The sequence below is a fragment of the Brachionichthys hirsutus genome, chromosome 6 (assembly GCF_040956055.1).
Source record: "Brachionichthys hirsutus isolate HB-005 chromosome 6, CSIRO-AGI_Bhir_v1, whole genome shotgun sequence".
Classification (NCBI taxonomy): Eukaryota; Metazoa; Chordata; class Actinopteri; order Lophiiformes; family Brachionichthyidae; genus Brachionichthys; species Brachionichthys hirsutus.
This window is the reverse complement of record NC_090902.1, coordinates 8,071,295-8,092,847: the sequence shown is the minus strand read 5'-3', so window position 1 is coordinate 8,092,847 and position 21,553 is coordinate 8,071,295. Positions and strand designations below refer to the sequence as shown.

The 21,553-nt window shown below is 44.0% G+C and overlaps 3 protein-coding genes across 4 annotated transcripts; 2 read left to right on the top strand and 1 right to left on the bottom strand.

Annotated features, from left to right (window-relative positions):
* Positions 1 to 671: 671 nt before the first annotated feature.
* Positions 672 to 7,717, bottom strand: LOC137895369 (septin-8-A-like). 2 transcript variants are annotated; one of them, XM_068740853.1, is made up of 10 exons: positions 7,688 to 7,717; positions 5,842 to 5,956; positions 5,545 to 5,740; positions 4,925 to 5,111; positions 4,687 to 4,848; positions 3,947 to 4,043; positions 3,602 to 3,770; positions 2,637 to 2,769; positions 2,358 to 2,545; positions 672 to 726 (listed from the first exon to the last, which is right to left on the bottom strand). In XM_068740853.1, exons 1-10 carry the CDS (start codon positions 7,715 to 7,717, stop codon positions 672 to 674), a joined length of 1,332 nt encoding a protein of 443 aa, XP_068596954.1. The 2 variants fall into 2 exon arrangements, with proteins under 2 accessions (XP_068596954.1, XP_068596955.1); XM_068740854.1 differs by lacking the exon at positions 672 to 726 and adding an exon at positions 6,661 to 6,687 and having other exon boundaries at positions 2,354 to 2,545; positions 5,842 to 5,944; positions 7,703 to 7,717.
* A 1,114-nt stretch (positions 7,718 to 8,831) lies between these two features.
* On the top strand, positions 8,832 to 10,115 carry sowahab (sosondowah ankyrin repeat domain family member Ab). Its single transcript, XM_068740765.1, has one exon. It carries the CDS (start codon positions 8,832 to 8,834, stop codon positions 10,113 to 10,115), a length of 1,284 nt encoding a protein of 427 aa, XP_068596866.1.
* Positions 10,116 to 16,384: 6,269 nt separating this feature from the next.
* Positions 16,385 to 21,020, top strand: prpf19 (pre-mRNA processing factor 19). Its single transcript, XM_068740395.1, has 16 exons — positions 16,385 to 16,525; positions 16,741 to 16,890; positions 17,240 to 17,316; positions 17,567 to 17,708; positions 17,854 to 17,927; positions 18,037 to 18,102; positions 18,210 to 18,251; positions 18,342 to 18,416; positions 18,530 to 18,605; positions 18,708 to 18,817; positions 18,951 to 19,106; positions 19,268 to 19,337; positions 19,436 to 19,609; positions 19,803 to 19,885; positions 20,182 to 20,287; positions 20,377 to 21,020. Exons 1-16 carry the CDS (start codon positions 16,507 to 16,509, stop codon positions 20,472 to 20,474), a joined length of 1,518 nt encoding a protein of 505 aa, XP_068596496.1. The 5' UTR covers positions 16,385 to 16,506; the 3' UTR covers positions 20,475 to 21,020.
* The last annotated feature ends 533 nt before the right edge of the window (positions 21,021 to 21,553 follow it).

Sequence of the window (21,553 nt, the reverse complement as noted above, 5' to 3'; positions counted from 1 at the left end):
GCTGAGTCCGGAATATTCTGAAACGACCCTGAAACGCTGCACCAAAACCTGTTTGTTCTCTGTCAACTGTACTGTATGTCAATCTTTTCTGTCAAAAAGAGCAAAAATGAAGAGAATAAAAGCTATTTTTCAGTAGACTAATTCTTTAATACATCAGGTTATACAAATCTACGAGCAAACCCACACATGAAGAGATTAAATTCTGAACATAAGCATATGTTTACATTTCTTGTAATTATAATATATGCCTTTTGCTTTTTAAAACTACAAAACAATTAACAATTTACGTGTTTTTGACGCTACATATGGGTTGATGTAATTATGATTTAAAGTGCGTTTAACTCATACTACAATGTACAGTCTGCAGAATATATAGCAACAGCAATATCATATTTCACAGTGTAAACTGCCACCAGTCAAACATTTTATGTATAACATGGCACATGAAATAACAAGTCTTAGAAGATCCTTTAATAGGTTAGGAGCCATGAGGCGACCATGCTACAGAACACTGCCTAAAAGCTGAAAGGAGAGTTTGGTAGATTTGGAAGACTTCAGGCTGACTCGCTCCCAAGGATGATAGGTGCATTTCTACAAAACTGTTATTTCACATTGCAAAAATAATACAATTGTTGGTTAGTCTGTGATCCTTTGATGTGGTAGAAAGTCATCTAATTCAAATTCCGTCCTGAGGTTAAGGAGCACGCAGACGGAAGACTAAAGAAGCTATAAAAGGAAAGAAAAAAGCAGGTCATTTATCGGAACAAGCAATTCAGTAACATCATTAGTCAAAAAACAAGATGTGAAATACTGAAAAACAAATTATTGCAATGATTAGAAAGTTAAATGATCATTTTGTTATTTTTCCTATTTGGTGCCGGTGTCTGAAAGTTAGAAAATAATAATAATAATACTTATCCTTTATATATGTTGTTATATCATGGCAACAAAGAGTGAAATGTGAAAAGCGCTGATGACTGATGTGATGAGAGGCCCAATAGAAATGAAAGGGTTCAACTGACCAACAGATGAACTGATGCAATGTTTCTGTTTACCATGATATTATTTATTTGAACTTAAAAGCCAAAATATTTGACTCATACTAGACGCACTGTAAATTAATAAAATAATTTTATTTATAAATGTACATGGAATCGTATGAAACAATTAAATTGTATTACTTCACACAAAATTATATCAATATAGTCAGCATGAAGGCGATCTTAAACACGCTGACCAAAGTCATCTTTGTGGTCGGCATGCACATGCACTGGCTCAGAGCTCGCACGATGTTGGGCTGACACGTGCATTGTCACTCTGACACGACATCCACACATACAGCGTCAAGACAGACACACTTCTTGTGTTCCTGGATGTTTGAGCCATCAATCAACTAAAAAAGGGAAAAGAAACCAGACAAATAATGGAAAACAAATAATATGGAAAGTGTGGTAGAAATCAAAATAATAAATTGATGAAGTGGGGGGATAAAACAGTGTTTGGATTGTAGCGTGTAGAATTCTCTTTATTGGCCTACGTTTAATCTCATTTTGACGAGTTCATAAAAACCTTGTCTCAAATAAGACTGAGGCCGCATTTACAGGATTTAAACCCACTAAGTAGACAAGTCTGGCTGCTAAAATTAATGGTTGAAATGGTTTCATGTTCAAATCCAACAAGATAAACAACACTGATATCAATGATGTTTGTTTATAAAACACTTCCAGGAAAATCTCCATGAATGAACACGTCAGGTTATTCTTTTGGTTATGTTGTTTTTAAAATGCCGTTAAGAAGACTAATTAGGATTAGGATTAAATTAATTATGTTTGCACTGTGCGCATTTTAAACCTATCTGGATGCTACAGCAATGGTGATCATCAACTACATTAGAGTAGAACTCCGACTTAATACCCTCAAATACTCTTTTTTTATCCACACGGTAGTAAAGCTAATGCAAGCCTCCATTTATAAAGGATATTTTTAAAGGAGTCCTGTTGGATTTAATCACATTTGATTTCTCTTTTTCCTTGATGATGAAAACAGCATTGTTACTACTCTTGAGGTTACATAATCCTCCTTGACATATTCCTGCAGAAATGATTACGTATCTCTGTGGGATGTCAGAGTGTCTGTGCTGCAAGAGGGAGTGAGCGTTGGTGAGGCCAGTCAAATGTAAACAGGAGCGTCCCTGTCTGAGAGACAGTCTGGCAGGTCAGCCTGCAGGGAAACGGGCAGCAGGCCGTGCCGTGCAAGCTGAGACCCTCCCTTCTGTGTCTGGGCATACGCTGCCAGCCCAGATCTCTTCCTGTATCATTTCATACAGGGACAAAGATACAAAGAAAAAAGGGACTTACTTCTTCTTGTCCTTGTCCTTCTTGAATGGTTGTGAGCAGCCTTGGAGAGACTGTCCCATTAGTGTCTCAGCTGCAACCCTTCTTCTATTGAAGGCATTCATCTCCTCCTCCAGCTCCCGCCTTTTCTCCTCCAGATTCTTCTTTTCATCGTGGTGCATCCGCTTCAGCTGCTCAAACCTCTCATGAAGCTGGAGACCATGACGGAGGGACAGGGCCACAGTGTGACGCAAACCGAATGGCAGCCGGTTCAGTTTCAACGATGATGATGCCAGCCCTCACCTCTTTTTCCTTTTCTTTCAGCTCCTCTTCTGTCGCCTTCACTTTGTTGACGAACATCTGTCTCATTTCCTCCTCTCGGCGCTGCAGATCCACCAGGAACTCTCTTCTCTTGGCTTCATATGTCTCCTGGAGGCTGAAGATCAGAGGAAAAACACGTTACTATTACTCATGTGATCTATTTTGACAGGATCAGAGTCCAGGAACTGGTTGCTCCAGTTGTTAATACGTTTAGACTTTGAAGTGGTGAAACTTCACCGCTTACAAATTGGAGATTAATGCATTAGAAAAATTTTAATGGGTTTGAGCAGACAGCCTAGTTCTCAGGTAGATCTTAGTTTCTAGCAAATATTTACAAAGATCAGCTGCCAGACGTGAAAGCTGCATGTCTATTATTAACATAAAAAAATTAGCTGTTCTAATAAGGGAATATCAAAATAGATAAGGATGTAAGGTGGAAATGTCTTAAGATACATATGGCAAAAGAAAATATTCCTCAAATTATAAATCCTCATTACATTAAAATATATGACCAATCTAAATGAAAAATAATCTATCTGGAGATTATTTCACAATTTGTGAAGCTGCAGTGGCTTCTTCTTACTCTGCGTTTCTTTAGTTTCCTATTTTATAGACTGACCTTTTGGACTACCTCATTATATTTGTCATTTTACTTTTGTTCGTGCTCATGTTTAAAGTGCCAATCTATGTTTTAGATCTTCAAAACACAGTAAACCTGTATTTTGTTTCTTTTCTTTTAATCGCAGACGCACGTTAAGTATCCCAGTCAGGATCAATTTAATGCATCTTAGTAATTAATACCAACCAGACCCAGATTTGTTCTCTTAGCAATAAAATCATTTAGCGTCACCGTTTTAACATAATCAGAGAGCAAGTTTTTTTTGTTTTTTTTCTACGGAAGCCAGTTATCCCAATGCGTGACGTATCGCTGCCGTCCTTAAATGCACCTGAACGACTGGCTGTCCGGGTCCGTGTCCTTGAAGCCCATCTCTTCCAGCTTGCAGCGTCGGTACAGCTCGTAGTGCCGCGCGTGCGTTTGGTCTCGTAGGTCCTCCATGTTCACACGGAGGAGCATCTCCCTCAGCTTCACAAAATCACAGTGGCTTTCGTTCTCGACTGGAACGAAACGGAAGATTGTTAGTCATCCAGCCTTTTGTAGCTAAATGATCACTTCTGGATTTACTGAGGTCACCATGTCGATATCGTGGCAGTTCAGCGGCAGGCATCTGAATAAACAGCTTTTCTATTTGGGACTCTTCTATAAAGCATGTCAAGTCATTTCTCAGACTCACCCTGCACTGATCCCCAGGGGTACAGCCTCGCTTTCACCATCTTATTTCCTACTTTAACATCTTCTACACTTCCAACCACAGCAAAGGGAAGATGGGCCTGCAATGTATAGTAATGTGTTGTAACATAACGTGTAAAAAAAAGATGCTTCCATGTATCTGAGAAGAAGAACGAAGACAAATCTTCATTATTTTTACACTCATCACATGCACAATTCTTTTTTCACACACAACTCAGGCCCGAACACACACTTTGTGCATACACAAACACGAGTATTAGTATTAGTATTCATTTAACTACAGCAGAAAAAGAAGGGGCTTGCAGAAACCCAAACTGTATATTAACTTTTCATTCATTCATCTTCCTGACCACTTTCGTCTGGTACCGGGTCGAGGGTCACGCGGGAGCCTATCCCAGCATTCAATGGGTGAGAGGCAGCTTGCACCCTGGACAAGCCGCCAGTTCATCGCAGAGCCACACAAAGACAACCATTCACACCTATGGACAATTTAGCGAAACCAATTCACCTAACTTGCATGTTTTTGGTGACGGGAGGGAGCCGGAGAACCCGGAGAGAACCCACGCAGGCACAGGGAAAACATGCAAACTCCTCACAGAAAGGCTCGAGTCGGATTAGAACCTGTGACCTTCAGCACCTACCACTGGGCCGCCCGCCGCGCTGCCTGCTTATAATCACCGTTACAACGTGATTGTGTGTCTCGGGAGTGTTTCTCGGACTCACGTTCATTGAGGAGTTGATCTCTGAGACAGCTTCATCCTCTGTGGGAAACTGATACATCTGCACGCCATTGCTGACCAGCTCGCTCATAATCTTGATTTTTAACTTGTCCAGCTCAGCCTTGGACACTGTGTCTGCCTTTGCAATGACGGGGATGATGTTGACCTGCGAGGAGCAGAAAGATGAGTGACAAAGGGAGGCCGATGGAACATAAGCCGCTGAATTTGATTTCTGTGGTCACCTTGCTGTCCAGTTTCTTCATCGTGACGAGATCAAGGGACTTCAGGGAGTGTCCATTGGGTGCAATAAAGTACAGGCAGGTGTGGATCCTGGTGTCGTGGCAATTAAACAAGCAGCGCTTGATCTTCAGCTCCTCTTCAAGGTAACGTTCAAACTGGGCATCAATGTACTCGAGGATGGGTTTATAGCTGCAGGCGAATAACACGCAGCATTAGCATCATTATTCAACCCTCACACGGATGAATGTAGCATCCTCTTCCTGGTTGATTCAGAGCCATGGCCTCGTTACAAACGCTGCAGCCAAGAAATGCAAGCTCTTTCCTTCTTTCCTGTTGAGGCAACCAGCTGCCTATTGATCGTGCATTAGTTCTACCAGTCGTTTCCATTATCCCTCTCTTCCTTCCCAGTTCCCACGCCAGAAACGGACCATTTCTCATTCCCAGTTCTATTCTGCGTGTTTTGGCGGAGGACTCTGAGCCAGAGGGTGACATCCTTAGTACCAAAAGCAGCATGAATGAACGTTTAAAGATTTCTACAGCCTTTTTAAGTTCTTCCTTCTTTTTTTGCAGGATTGTTTCTCTTATTTTAAGGCCAAAGGAAAACGCCTGCACACGCCTGTACCTTTCTTCTTTGTCGATCTGGTCTCCAAAGCCGACAGTGTGCACGACGGTCAGCTTGAGGTTGACGTTGCTCTCCTGCAGATCGTACATTTGTGGGCGGAGCTGCACCTCCCTCTCGTAGTGGCTGGTCTCCTCATTTTCAAGCGTGGTATTGAAAAGAGTGTTCATTAGCGTTGACTTGCCTATCCCCGTCTCACCTTGAAAATGAAGAACAAAAATGGCAAGAGGAAAGAACACATCAATGACACGTGTGCTGTTCCACCCTCGCCTGGTGAACTCCTCCCGGGTTCAGACGTACCTACACAGAGGACGTTGAAGCAGAATCCCTGTGCAACCGATTTGCTGACCAATTGATCGGGAAGGCTGTCAAACCCCACAAGGCCTCTGAGCTCAAGGTGTCGCTTTTCATCATTCTGAGGTTTGGGAACAGGTGGAACAAAATCACAGTAAATGACTTTATATTTCTGGAATATTCATTTAAATTTACGACAAAAATAACTGAATAGCCAAAAGAAATAAAAATTCCATTGTCGGATCCCTGCATTCTGCTTTCAAGCTAAAAAGCAATCTTTCCTAATGAGATCATGTCTCTCTCTCTCTCTCTCTCTCTCTTTCCTTGTTTGCAACACAAAGTCTTTTCTCTGTTTTGCAAACCAGATTGTTGCAGTAAAACCAGGAATAAAAAAAAATAAAAAAAAACTTAAGCTTTGACAAGAATAAAGATCTTTAATGTCAGACCTCATCGATGACCAATAAATATTTAATCTTTAGGCTTTTAATTATGAATTATAATCATGTGGTTTCCAAAGGCATGAATATTTCAAAGTACATAAACATTCTGCATTATACTACATATAGTATTTAGAATGTATATTTGCATGGGGACACTTTCTGGGAGGTTTTCAGTCCTCTTCCACCACAGATATTAGATTCTAGCAAAATGTTCAAGTTGAGCATCAGGATGTGCTCAATACAACCCTCATCTGTTTCTATCCCTCTCTTTTCTCTCTCACACACAAAGAGTTCCTTATTTAAATGTTATTTTACAGAGTGGGAGGACATCCAAGCTGTTTGGCACTCATTTCCATCCTTCGCAGTGACACAAACGCACTCACACACAGAGCCAGCCCAACTTACGAGAGATCTATTGGCCCATTCATGCTCAAACTCACAAACAATTATGGATGGATCCTTTTGACTGAATTTGGCTTTCATACACAATACAGTGTATTTGTACATGAGTTCAGGGTGTTAAGGACAAAGTGCAGCACCACAAGTGGAACGCATTGTAGCCTTATGCCATGCAGAGTACGACAATAAAGAAGACATCTGTTCTTAAAACCATTTCAACGTGTTTAATGGTCTTTTGTTGCTTTATTGTTGGCTAAAACATTTTATTTTTATTCACTTCCACATGATGGATGTGTCAGTGTCGACGCTCAAGATTCACGGACGTATCTGGGCACTGCCCTCGACGCTTTAGAAATAGACGTACGTACTTTTGGACACTGATGGAGCATGAGCTGAAAAGCTGCTTAGACCCCCCCCCATGGATACATCTAATCTATTTAGTTAATGTAAAGTTGTATTATTATTTCTACATTTGGATATGGTATAAGTGAGTACTGAAATATACTTCACTTCATTTTTAGTTGAGGCATTCTGCACATTTGCATATTGCAAATGCAAAATGTTTGAGCCAAAGTATTAAAAAAAATTCCAATACAAGAGGTTGACTTTACAGTAAACACATGACCAGCTAGTATTGGGGGGGGGGGCATAAAGGCTTAGGCCGGCTGTGGACGCGCAGCGCGCACTACATTGATTTAACAGGTCCCTCCATCATTTACAAGCAAACAACGAGACTTAGATTATCGACCCGCAGCCACGACGCGCCTGTGCTCATCCTGCCCTGCGCGTCACGCACACACCTGTGAGAGGATGACGCTGCTAGCATGTCTTTCTGCTTCATGATGCGCTGTTTCTGCGCGTCTCCACGCATCATTCATTTCTGATGGATCAACCGCAGCTTAACCCCCCTCCCGTTCATTAACAGATCACGCTGCGGACATTCTCTCCACCACCCCACCTCTAACAGGAACCTGATTCATCCATGCCCAGGACAGGAGATCCTCGTTACTTACTGCGTAAAGAGCAGCCTCGCTGGCCGCCATCGTCAGACGGAGCTGTGGAGGAATCATCCACCGGGCCGGCTCTTTGCGCGAGTAACGGGGACGGAGCAGCTTCCGTCAATATGGCCTCTTCGGAGGAAACACCCCCCCCTGGTGCTGGATGCTGACATTACACTACAACTCCTCTGACGTCAGCTCCATGCAGCACGAGTGGGGGGGCAGTTACAGTTTTATTTATGTATTGCAAAAATAAATATACAGATGGAAGGAATGGCTCCAACCATCCGTCTATAGATTATCCCCAAATGTCCTCCGGGATCAATAAAAGCATCTTTATCGGTAGATTCTCAGTGTTTTTCTGATCAGCGATAACGTTTGTGTTTTCATCAGATGGCCCCAAAAAATTAAAGAATTGATAGCCTGGGTGTTGATTTCAAACATGAGTTTGAGAGAGTAATATGGATTGTAATAATTCAGAAGAGGAAATGTATATTGATTTACACTGTAAATTATAGTACAGTACACTATTTATACTGTAAATTTTACAGTATATGTAATATTATGGTTCTTTACATTTGGCTCACTGCTGTTGTCGTGTTAGATGTTCACCTGATCTATTATTTTAGTGGAACACGTTTATTTACACTATTCATTCAATAAACTCACTTTATTTGTTGTTGATAGCTGTTTTAATAATACATTTTTTATTTATTTCATTGATCTTATATAGATGCATTATTTAAATCGTTTTAAGTCAGTACACATCTCTGATATTAAAGTGAAAATTGACACCAGACTGTTAGATTTAAGCAACACAGGTGCATCTTATACAAATTATAATTAATGGTGTGCTGTTTTTTACACTTTATATATAAAGACAATATACAGCACTAAATGTGTGTGTGTGTGGGGGGGGGGGGTAACTCTATCATAAATGTGCAAGTGCACACCCAAAAATGTATTTTGTGTTCCATCTATTGAACGTCTTTGACATTGATCTTCCCAACAGTGTGACGTAACCCCACCGCCGGGGGGGGGGTATGGAGAGGCGCCGGAAGCAGCAGGTTGGTGCAGGGACAACACAGGGGGAGGGGGGGGGCGCTGAGGACGAGGAGCTTATCCAGGCTCGCTTGCTTTCTGCGCTGTTTGGTGAGAAATGGCTTTGACGCAGGAATCCATTCTCTCTTTCCTGCTGCAGCGCGGCGGCGAGGCGAGGAACTCGGAGCTGCTGCGCGGCTTCAGGAGCCTGATCGGCGGCTCCTCCGACCCGGAGGAGCAGCAGCGCAGCAGGGAGCTGTTCAAGGAGCTGGTGAACAGCGTGGCTGTGGTCAGACAGGTCGACCGGGTCAAGTTCGTGGTCGTGAAGAAACGGTACCAGGACTTCGTGAGAGAGGAGGCGCACGCCGGGGCGCACGCCGGGGCGCAGAGGACGCGCGGCGCGCCTCATCCAGCGGAGCCAGCCAGGAGGATTTATCACTCAGGCGCCAACCCTGTGCGTTGCGATGATGCCGAACCCGAGGAGACGACGCAGAGAAGCGAGGCAAGCAGAGCGAGGAAACCTGAAGCTGCGTTCGCTGTCGTCGCGGCCGAATCCCCCCCTCCTAGAGACCCCGCAGCAGCGGCACAAGGCCGACCACCAGCCCCGCCGCACCGCAATAAAACTTTAGACAAGCCAGTCAGACCGGCAGCCAACGTTTCCACGCCGTCTCTGCAGAACCTGAACTTTCAAGCAGGCAAGAAGGGCGTGCGGAGTGTCTCCCCGCAGGGCTGGAAGAGCAGGCAGACCGATAACGCCCCGCAGGCTCCAGGTTCCCCTCTGGCCAGAGCCCCCCAAAAGAGCCCAAAGCAAGGCGATGAGAGCTTCTCAGACGGCGTGCCTCTGGAGCCCTCAGCCCACCAGTGGCTGGTCAAGTGTGCTGCAGGTCAGTGGGGTCAGGTCTACGGCTTGCTGCTGCAGGACCCCCGGCTGGCTCACAGGAAGGACTTCATGTCGGGCTTCACGGCGCTGCACTGGGCCGCCAAGGATGGCGACTGCAGGATGATGCGCAAGCTCATGGGTGTAGCCGCAAAGGGGGGCCCTTTGGGCGTGGGCATCGTCAACAGCAAGGCGCACGGGGGGCACACGCCTTTGCACATCGCGGCCATGCACGGCCGCCACGACGCAACGGTGCTGATTGTGCAAAAGTATGGGGCCGATGTGACCCAAAGGGATAACGATGGCAAGAAGGCCATCCACTACCTGGGTGCAGGTGCCCCCGCTGAGGTCAGAGCGCTCCTGGGACGACCGCAGCAGCAGCAGCAGCAGGGCGAGAAGGAGGAGAGGGCAGGAGACGAAGAGTGCAGAGAGCACTCCAAAGGGCTCGCCACCTTCGGTAGGCTGTTCCAGCCTCACGCGGGGAAGAAGCCGAAGCCGGCAGCGACGTTCGCTCGTGACTGGTGAGAGTAACAGAGAGCCCGACGGTGCGACGTGTAAATGTAAAAAACATAAAGTAGAAGAGCACTCACAGAGCGCAGACCTCCGCCAAGCAGCTCGTTCCCCTCCTAATTGGATTTACACCGTCCACATGGTGATCTGGATCATCACCAAAAGGTTCTAGATTGTTCTTGGTATCTTTATACACCAACCATGAAAAGTAGAAGTGAATCAGAGTTGATGGTTATTTTTAACTGTTTTTTTAACACATAAACGCGGTTTTCAATGTTAACATTTTATATTTTTTACTGACTCCATTCCGGATCCAATCCAGAGTATTTGTAATCTGTTGACCTTTATTAATCAGTTAAGCTCAATGTATTAATATCAATAAATGTTATTTGAAGCCATCGAATGTATTTGTTCTTCCTAATTAAACAATCTGTTTAGATTTGACCTCTTCATTCTTGGTATCTAATATGAGGAATGAACAGAACACAATCAAGCTTACAGTTTGGTTAAGCAAACAGAGTGCAGAAAAGCAGAAGGGGACCTTTGTGGGGGCCAGTTATGCAAAGTATGCAGCTCGAAGGGGCGCTGGAATGTCTCATCCCTAAATCTCTTTGTGAACTTTTTTGGCCTCCTTTCTGGGTCACAGTAAATCTGATCTAATACCCACAGTAATCAATTTTAATATTGATAATTAATTATTTCAGAAAGAGGCTAAATATTATATTCTAAGCTGAAAGAAACAAGCTTTGATGCTATTGAAAATATTTTTATGTCACAAAAGACAGAATGATAGCATTTTGGCCTTTCTTGTGCTGCGCAGAAACAACAAAGTTTATCCTGAGCTTTTCCGGATGGGAAAAAAAATCCCTGGCAGCGTGGAAAGAACTGGAGCAGAGGCGATGAAGCCAAACTCAGAACAGCCCAGAACAATGCCCTTTGTCTGGTTATAAGGAAAATAAGCGACTTGCATAATACTTCAGACAAAGGAGAGTTTGCAGTCACGGCGACTGTTCAACACAGGAGACCTCTTTGTTTTTAACACCAGCAGAAAACGTTTCCATTCAACTAAAGGAAACACCACTGAACGGCTTCCTGCATCTCCTCTGCAATGGCTCTGGTGTTGCCTGTTTAAGGTCTCCTGTGTCAGTACAGAATGGAAAAGTACTTTTTTATTCATATACTAGTAGCTCCTTCAGATTCAAATGTATACAATGAAATATACAGCGTTAACATGCAGTTTGTAGAAACGTTTAAACTCCACTTTGTGGTCCCAAGAGGCTACAATTCAATAATTCACTTTTTTTTTTTATGCACAAAAGACGTGATTTTGTCATTTTCCACTTGTAAGTGCAGTTAAAATGTTAAACTTCTCTTTTGGACTGCATACAGGATGAAAAAAATATATATAATCAGCAAAACCGTCCTTCCCTTCAAAACAATCAATAACAACAAATTATAACTTAACCCATCCCCCCCTGATAACCAATAACCTGCATAAACCATTATAAATGCTCTGCTTATGGGACGGCATCTTTTTTAGATGTCCATAAAGCTAGTTTCCCCACAATGAATGAGAATTACTGTACAATCACAAACACAAACCATGTCTTTACGGTAAACAGACACTAGAGGGCGCAGTACCGTGAGGTGAGAAGCGTGTGGCGCATCTTGCGTAGGCTCGGCTGGGAATACCGTTTCACCGTCCACGCACAAATTAAAGCAGGGCGCGCGCCAGTGCCCATGCGCGGCTCCGCGTGGAGTCAGTCAGCTTAATGTTTCCAATTCACGCAAACATTTGGCGGACAACAAACAGAGGTGGATTTATTCCTCGCGCATTCTGCAGGTGAGTTCAGACAAAGGCGCGTGCGCGTGCGCGCCCCGCGGCGTCGTTTTCTGCATCTCATGATTAATGATCATCGTCATCGTTGGAAACGTGCTGGAATCCCTGAGAGGACGTGACCGCGAACGCCACACAGAGCGCGATGCGATCAGACCGGAATAATATTGATCATTTATTGATAGCCCGTCTATCAGCCGTGTGCAAAAAAAATGTCCTGGTAATTGAAGGTCTCCTCTGGCCTGTTGATCGATAAACGCGCGTCCAGCGGCTTGTTTTCCGATGAGAGGATTGATTATAATCTGTGCGTGTCTCTCTTTGCAGATTGTCTCATCCATTTTCACCCAAGATGTCCCTCTGCGCTCTGCTGGCCGCCTTTTCCACTTTTCCTCTTGCTGTGGGTGAGTTCTTCAGTAAAAGAGCCTTATCGTGCGTTTATGTGTTGGATTGGAATAACAGTCTTAAATTATTAACAAACATTTACTCGTGTTTTATTTGTCAGTTCTAATGCACAAGAAACAACTACTCGGTTGTCATATCGTGACAGCGTTTTTATAAAATGCAAATTGAATCGTTCGTCATGAATAAATATCAATTTGTATATTTCTTTTAGTCAGTTATAAATGATCTTTTTTTTTTGTTAATAAATAGTAAATAACACTCGAAGTCATTCTCAAACTATTTTGCAGAAATGTCTATCCAAAATTAGAGCCTCTCTCTGGAGAACAGACCCTTTAGGGACAAACACATTTTGTATTTATTGAAGTATCGTCTACCGTACTGCTTATGACCTCTTTAAATATTGAAGTAGAGTCTGTATTAGGCATCATTATTCCCTCAGCGATATTGTATTGAGGTCTAAGCATTGTGCTCGACTAATACTGATGCACCTTCTGCACTCCTTGCAGGTTGGGTCGTACTGAGTAAGTCCAATTTCACATTTCGTCAAATATCCTTCACAAAAACAAAATTCTGAAGAGGCTGCCACCTTCATTTTCCATTTCGATAGGTGACAGAGAAGAAGTCCAGATCGTCTGTGCGGGGAAGGAATTTCGTCTCCCTGTGTTTTCGACATCCAGAACAGTGACGTTTAAACCAGAATCTCAGGCGCCGAGACGAGTCCTGCTGGAAAACACCATCGTGAGGAAAAAACAAAATGGCCGTGGCTTGTCTTTTGACTCCGTTTAATGTGTGGACAGATTTTCAAAGCCTATTTACATTTACATTTGCAGGTAAAAGACCCGCGTTTCAAGTGGACTAGAGATAAGATGCTAGTCCTGAAAGAAGTGTCTCATGATGATCAGGGACTCTACGCAATCAAGCTGTCGTCTGGCTTCACCTACGAGACTGTTCACCTGACAGTAAAAGGTAATTCCACTGTAACAATCATCTCTTTGATGTTTTTGTTGCAGGTATTAAACGCCCTTGTAACCCCCCCCCTCCCTGCTCTGCCCGTGCTTCAGAATGCATCAAGTCCTACTACAGAAACTACGGGGCGAACTTTGAGCACAGCGTCCCTGAAAACGGCACGGTCCTGGAGTTCTCTCTCCGCGGCGCCCCACCGGCGGCCGCGCCAGTCGTGCTGTGGAACCGGACGGATCCCGAGACCAGCCGCGGCGGCAGGGGACGGCTGATGAGGGGCGGGAAGGTCTGGGTGGCTGACAGGGTGACGCAAGCAGACCAAGGCAACTTCACTATGAGAGACGGCGAGGGGAGAGTCCTTTCCCATAGTACCCTGACTGTCCGCGGTGAGCAGGGACGGTTCGTGAGAGCACGAGATTTAAGAAGTGGACGGATGGATTTCTATCTTCACTTTCTAAGTGCAGCATTTATCTTTACCTTTCCCTCTCATGCCTTCGACTAATGCGCTCTCCTCTCTGTGGATTCAGGGCACTCCTTCAACGTGACGCGCTTCGCCAAGGAATCCATCAGCCTGCCCCTCTTTCTCCCCGTTCCTCACGCCAATCTCATCTTTACCCCCTCCCGACACCCTGACGAATCCTCCCTGGGCCCCTTTGACCCCAAGCCGCCCCGTGGTTCCGTTCAGCTGATCCGAGAGGGCCACGTGACGGACCGAGACATGCGCTACAGGGGCCTCGTCGCTCTGGGCAGGAATGGCACCGTCAACGAGGTCATCGTAGCGAGACTGACTGCAAGGCACGCTGGGTTGTACGAAATCAAAGATGGCGACGGCAACCTGGTATCCTCCACCGCGTTACATGTGATTGGTGCGTGGCAGCTTCGATCCGGACGTGGTTTCACTTTGTTTCCTCTCGATCGCCGCTCATGTCCGATAGCCGTCCTCTCTCTCTCTGTGCCTCCGCTCTACGCAGAAAGGGGCGGCAGATGGCGAGCGCTCCTCAAGTCCATCACTGTCCCGTCTGGCATGTTTGTGTCACTGGCTGGTTTCATCCTCTTCATGAGAAGATACCCATACTGCAGCCTCTCGCAGATCATCGGCGGCCTCAGAGGAAACCGTGCACCGCCAGCTGACCCCCCGAGGGTCAACATTCAGGTGAGGAAATGGCCAATAAGTTGCCATGATGGTTTTGCGTTTTATATAAAGCAACAAATGTTGAATCTCGCTTTATCCGGAGCCACGCTGCGTTCTTTTTCCGGCCCAGTTTTGTTGAAATCCATTCAGTTGTTTCTCTGTAATGTTGGAGACAAACAAACAACCCAATGAATAAAAAAAAACCTTTGTAATCTGCAATGATTAAAAACGGTGGGAGAGATAATGTAGTTTCGGTTTTTACATTAAATATTGAATGTACTGTTTGTGCTCTTTGAATTAAATACCCATAATCACTTCCTGGTCTGATTTTCAACAACAATGCTTTTCACTCAGTGCTTTTTGCAATTAAAACTACAATAGAAATGTCACGGGGTGTTTGGAATAATATTCGTTACTTTTAAAAAATGTCAGTTACTTTGTAACCTCGGTTCTCTGAGTAAACAAACTACACAATTACAGGATAGTTAACAAAGAAATCGCTTTATGTTTCTGTGTGCGTTTGTCTCTGCAGGACTGCAGCCAGCCCCCGCCCCCGCCCCCGAGCTTCTACAGTCAGCAGCCTGGAACTCCAAGGAAGTGGAGCCAGAGACCGAGTCCAACTCGCTCCGTAAGACTACTTCACTGGGCTAAAAGAGATTCCAGGATATTTCTTTTTATTTATGGCTGAGCCATCTATGCTGCTGTTTTTATTACAGGCCTACAGTCCAGGCAGGGCAGGAACACCAAGATCTCAGAACCAGGAAGCATACGGATTGACAGCTGCAAACTCCCCTGCTCACAATTTAACTCCTGAGGTAATACTACAACTGAGCTGGGAGTATTTGTATGTCACCATCACATATTAACACACGTCTTCCTTTTGTTCTTAGCGGGACACATCTAATGAGAAAGATGGAATGATTTCCTTTCCCCTACCCGGGGCTTCAGACTGTCTCCACTCCTCTGAGGATTGTGTTCAGTTCCAGATCAACAAAGATGGAGACAAAGAAAGGGGCAACGAATCGCAGCGATACCTTTCCACGCTGCCGCTCGACACGGACACCTCTGAATCCACAAGTGTTTATACTTCTGAGAAACTGAACTTCTTATGAAGGAAGAATCGGAGCTGAAATGAGGGAAGAAGAAAAGTAAGGATTTGAGAACCTGTCAGAGTCTCGGCTGGAGTGACGCTGTTATGGAAAAGAATACCTCATCCGTGCCTTTTGCATCTTAGATTTTATAGTTAATACGGCATGTTTTTTTTAGGCATGAGTTAAGCATCAAACTTCCTGACAACGTTGATGACACTCCTGAAATCTCCTGCTCCTATATCTACCTCCAAACCCTCAGGACCGCGTATGATCTGCACTGCATTTGCTGCGTGTGGTATGTGCTATATGTTTGAGAGTCATGTGATCTCTAGGGCTACATAGATATTAGAATTGTGATACACACGTTTTCAAATGAGAGCTCTTATGGTACTACACCATGATAGAGAGTGACTTCATGTGTTTATTCCATCCATCATGCTAAAAGATTTCCCGATTGTGACAAAAACCTAAACTTATATTACAAGTCTGCAAGTTTGTATGATTTTTTTGCCATAATTTCGCATATGTATAGTCTGGAGCTTATTTTAGAAATAGAATTTAGAAAGGCAACATGTTTCACAAAATATTGCAAATGGCCTATTAGTCTGTAAATTTTATGTACAGGATAATATCAAGGACGGAATCTTTGATAGAACTGAACTGAAGCTTGTGATGTTTTTGGATTATCAACTCTCAAACAATAAAATATATATTTAACACACACATTTGAGATATTTCTTTATATTACAGTACGTACTTTGTGTTTTGTCTAGCCTAGCGTGTTTCCGTCGGTAGAGGGCAGTGGAGCAACAGTGAGGCGGAGAATACGCAGGAAAGAAACCGTAGAAGAAGACGCGTTTGTAGCGGCGAGGGGCAGCGTGCTGCTTACGGTTTGAGCACAGTGTGAAGTATTGGCAGTAATTGACAAAGTATACGGTAAACGTAATCCCGTCTTCTAAAGAGACTTACTTTCTGGTCCGGAAGATGTCTTTGGTTTGTGCAAGTAAGTAAGAGGCTAATTCATTCATAAGACGGAGGTAGCATAGGCTAGCTTGGCGCTCCGCTAATGCTATGAGCTAATTAGCTATCTTCAGCGGCCATGAAGGGCCGACGTGCAGTTTGGGATTGTTATTTTTTTATCGGTTTGTGATCATTTAATTAACGCTATGCAGTTGTGGTTGTTTTTTTTTTGAAACTCACTCCATTTTTACCTTTTAGTTTCAAACGAAGTGCCGGAGCACCCGTGCGTCTCCCCGGTGTCCAGCCAAGTCTTCGAGCGCATCCTGATCGAGAAGTACATCGCAGAGAATGGGACGGATCCGATGAATGGACAACCTCTGTCTGAGGAGCAGCTCGTCGATATCAAGGGTTTGAATCTGTTTGAAGTTTACACGCAGCTATAGGACTAACGGAACCGTGAAACAGCCCTCCTGTAATCCCGCAAGAACGGTCTAAAATTGGATTTTTGAATTTATCCCTGGTCTTAAGATGTTCTAAAAGGTCCTAACAAAAATATGATATCAGGTCCACACTTCTTCTCTTATTTATTCCCTCCTACCAGGATGAGCGATGAACCTTTTTCTAGTTTAAGTGCTTTATATAGTGGAATACCGCATGACTCTGCTTCCTGTCGTTCGTGTGCCGTCGGTCTTTCAAAAGGTTCCCGTGAATTTATGATTTGCTCCCTTTGAACATGATAACAACCTTTCTGTTTCAGTGTCCCATCCCATCAGGCCGAAGGCGCCGTCGGCAACAAGTATTCCTGCTATTCTCAAGTCCCTTCAAGATGAGTGGGTAAGTAGTGTTGACCTTTAGGAGACCACAAAGGTTAACCCCTCACTTAAACTTTCATACTGAATCCAGAATTTATTTAATAAATAAAAATAACGTGGATGTTTGTAACAGCACCTCAGTTAGAGCAGAATGCACCAATCGGAATGCCGGTTGCTTTAGTAGACTGCAGTACAACATATATTTTGTCCGAATCTGAACGTGTCGCTTTCTAATTGTGTTTATAAATCCTCTTTTGCCTTTTCTCCATCAGGATGCCGTAATGCTTCACAATTTCACCCTTCGGCAGCAACTGCAGACAACTCGCCAGGAACTTTCGCACGCCCTCTACCAGCACGATGCCGCCTGCAGAGTCATCGCTCGGCTCACCAAAGAGGTCACTGCCGCGAGAGAAGGTGTGTCGGTGGCGGTTTGTCCTCCTATCAAAGTGCAGAACTTCAGAATTAACCCCCCCCCCCCCAAACTTTCCTGAATCGGCTCCACGTCTGCTCGGGTGACATTATGATAGCATTTTGTTTTTGGTCTTTCTCCTCTTGGCAGCTTTGGCCACCCTCAAGCCACAAGCTGGATTGATTACACCTCAGGCAATGCCGGCCTCTCAGCCCGCTGCAGTGGTGGGCGATTGATTATTTATTTAGTTATGAATTCATTAACTTACAGTGAATGTGATACTTTTGTGATACTTCTGCCTAGTAATTGGATAACCTGCTGTATATTTGTCAGGGTGCTGGTGGTGAGCCTATGGAGATTAGTGAACAGGTGGGAATGACTCCAGAGATCGTCCAGAAGGTGAGGTATTTGTTTTTCCTGTACATGCAGTAATTCCTTATTTGGGTTTGACTTTTTCTTTTTTTCAAAGCTCTTTAAGATGTGTTTTCATATTTTTCTGTTTCCAGCTCCAAGACAAAGCTACTATCCTCACTACAGAGAGGAAGAAGGTATAAATAGTTTTAGATTCATACATTAGCTATAAGTGTCGCGGGGGTATCTTGTAACAATCCTAACTGCTTGGCTGTATTTTTTTCCAGAGAGGAAAAACTGTCCCAGAGGAGCTGGTCAGAGCTGAGGACCTCAGCAAATATCGCCAAGTGGCCTCACATGCTGTGAGTGTGGAGTTCTGTCTGCTCCACCATAAAGACCTTCTTGTCTTTTGAATCAGAAATCTGTAACAGATTATTGAGAAGATTATATGTAATGTCAACTGTGCTGCCTTCAGGGTCTTCATAGTGCCAGTGTTCCTGGTATTCTGGCTCTGGATTTGTGCCCCTCAGATACCAACAAAGTTCTCACCGGTAAATTGAGTTGATCTCCATCTTTGAAATGATTTTTTATTTTTTTTTCTTGTGTCATTTTCCGACTTCTACATTTGAAACTCATCCTCGCGTCTTCCTCAGGTGGAGCCGATAAGAACGTGGTGGTGTTTGATAAGAATGAGGAGCAGATTGTGGCGACGCTTAAGGGTCACACCAAGAAGGTTACCTCTGTCATTTACCATCCATCCAAGGTAATCTCTTCCATGTTTCAAGCATTTATTAGTGAAGTCTTTCATTAAACCTGTTTCTGCAGCCCTCAGAAGAAGCGCTTGATCCTTTTGTTCTTTTCATCCCTCGCTCCGTTGCCGTCTTGTCTCCCTTTAGTCCGTGGTTTTCTCTGCGTCTCCGGACAGCACCATCCGTGTTTGGTCCGTCACCGGGGGCAACTGTGTCCAGGTGATCCGTGCCCATGAGGCAGGCGTCACTGGACTTTCCCTTCATGCTACTGGGGACTACCTGCTCAGCTCCTCTGAGGACCAGGTGTGTGTGTGTGTGTGTGTGTGTGTGTGTGTGTGTGTGTGTGTGTGTGTGTGTGTGTGTGTGTGTGTGTGTGTGTGTGTGTGTGCGCGCAGCTTGTCGAATATGTACCAGTGATCTGATCCCATGAGCGTTTCTCATCTTGTTCCTTCACTGTCCTGCAGTACTGGGCCTTCTCTGATATCCAGACTGGTCGAGTCCTCACCAAAGTCACCGATGAAAGCACTGGCTGTGGTAAATGTCCCTTAATTTGTGTTTCTGGCTGTGAAAATAATTGTTCCTGCTGTTCAAGGTGCTAATGCTGCTGTCTGCCCCCCCCCTCCCCCCTACAGCGCTCACCTGCGCTCAGTTCCACCCCGATGGTCTCATTTTTGGCACTGGGACAGCTGATTCCCAAATCAAGATCTGGGATTTGAAGGAACGCACCAATGTGGCCAACTTCCCCGGCCACTCTGGTCCCGTCACCTCGATCGCTTTCTCTGAGAACGGATACTATCTGGCCACAGGTTAGGAGAGCTGCATTTTTACACCACATAGCTGCTCATGGGAAGTGTTTTTCATGAGGCTGCACTTAGATATCACCTTGACCATAAACGTGAACTCTAATACTTTCCGATCCTCTGGGGGCATCTGCAGCCCTCTTATTGAGTTATGTTAACATTTAAAATCTTATCGTCTGTCTCTGCTGCTGTGCTTCAGGTGCCCAGGATAGCTCTCTAAAACTGTGGGATTTGAGGAAGCTGAAGAACTTCAAGACCATAACTCTGGACAACAACTATGAAGTAAGATGTTGCAAGCGCTAAAGTATTTGCCCAGAGATGAGAAGATTATTTTCCTACGTCTTTACACTAAAAAGACAGATAAAGATAAATAGTAATAGAATTAATAGATAAACTCTTCAGATTAGTACTTGACTGGAGTTGTACATAGTCTGGAATCGCCTACATGAAGTCGTCGTGCCCAGATGGAAATCGCTTCTTCCTGTAAAACCCGAGAGCAACTTTTCATCTGCTTGTAGGTGTTGGTGTGATTTTTGCTTCCATTCCTCCTCATTCCTGTCATTGATTTGATGTCCTAGGTGAAGTCCCTCGTGTTTGATCAGAGTGGAACTTACCTGGCTGTAGGAGGGTCCGACATCCGTGTCTACATCTGCAAGCAATGGTCCGAGGTCCTCAACTTCACAGGTGAGGGTGGAACCGATGTCCTGGAAGCAACGTCTCACGGGCTTCGCACTGAATACCAGATGTTTACCTTGCTATTTCTCAAATTGCAGACCACACAGGGTTGGTGACTGGAGTGGCCTTCGGGGAGAATGCTCAGTTCTTGACCTCCGCAGGAATGGATAGAAGCCTCAAATTTTACAGTTTGTAGAAAGTGACAAAATAAGGTTAACAGGAGGAAGAGAAGCGAGGAAGATGGAGTGGTCTTCTTAGTTGTGACTATCTTGGATACTGGCCTGCAAAACTTAGAAAAAGAAAATTCACTGCTGACTTTGCTTGATTAGTGGGTCCTTTTGCTCAGGAGTCAGATCACATGAAACTGTCTGCTAGTTGAAACCCATGCAGCCTTTGTTAGGGTATGATTTTTGACATTCTAAGTTTGAAGTATAGATTATGTGAAATGATCTGCAGAAGCCAATGTAATATCCCTCTTTCATTTGCCTGAAAATCATATTTTATTAGGGTTGTTTTTTTCCTCATGTTTTAGTACTGGGTGCTTTAATCGGTGTCACCGTAATCTTTGCTTCTTTATATAGAGATTGGCCTCGTACAATAAAAAAAAAAAAAAACAGATGGATGAGATTCATGTTCGTCTGTGTAAAATCTAGCTTTCAATGTCTCTTATTGCTTTCTTTAAACTTTTGTATATTTCTTTTTTTTTTATTTTACTGGTTGCAAATCTACCCTTTAACAATAAAATACCTTTTTTTAATCGCCATTGTTCTTTGTCTGGAGAGAAAAATATAGCTTTTGTGTTCTCTGCAGGAATTAAAATATTTTCATGTAAAATGCACAGGGATCTTTATTAATATTGACATCTGTTTGAGACAAACAAATGTTAAACGTGTACCCGTTCACCGTGTCTGTATTTCATTTGGTTGGAGCTTCACACAAAGTGACCTGCAGTTCCAAAGTATTTTGAAGCTAAGTTTCTGAACTGAAGTTTGTGTTGACGTCCTTTAAAACTTTTAAATGTTTTGACGTAGCAATAATGAATGTCAATTTAAATACAATATTTAGAGCAATTTACGTAATTTTTTTAAGCTAATCAAATGTTTAACGTTCATAATTATGGCGTGTGTAATTTAAAGGCACGTTGAGGCAATTTAACCGATTAGTGTGAAACACCTGAGATGAACTAACGACGGGCGGTTTCTTTAAGCGTCGCATTAATATGACGAAGGCAAACCTGCTATCTTATTTATTGAGGGGGGCATTAAATTGCGTTTC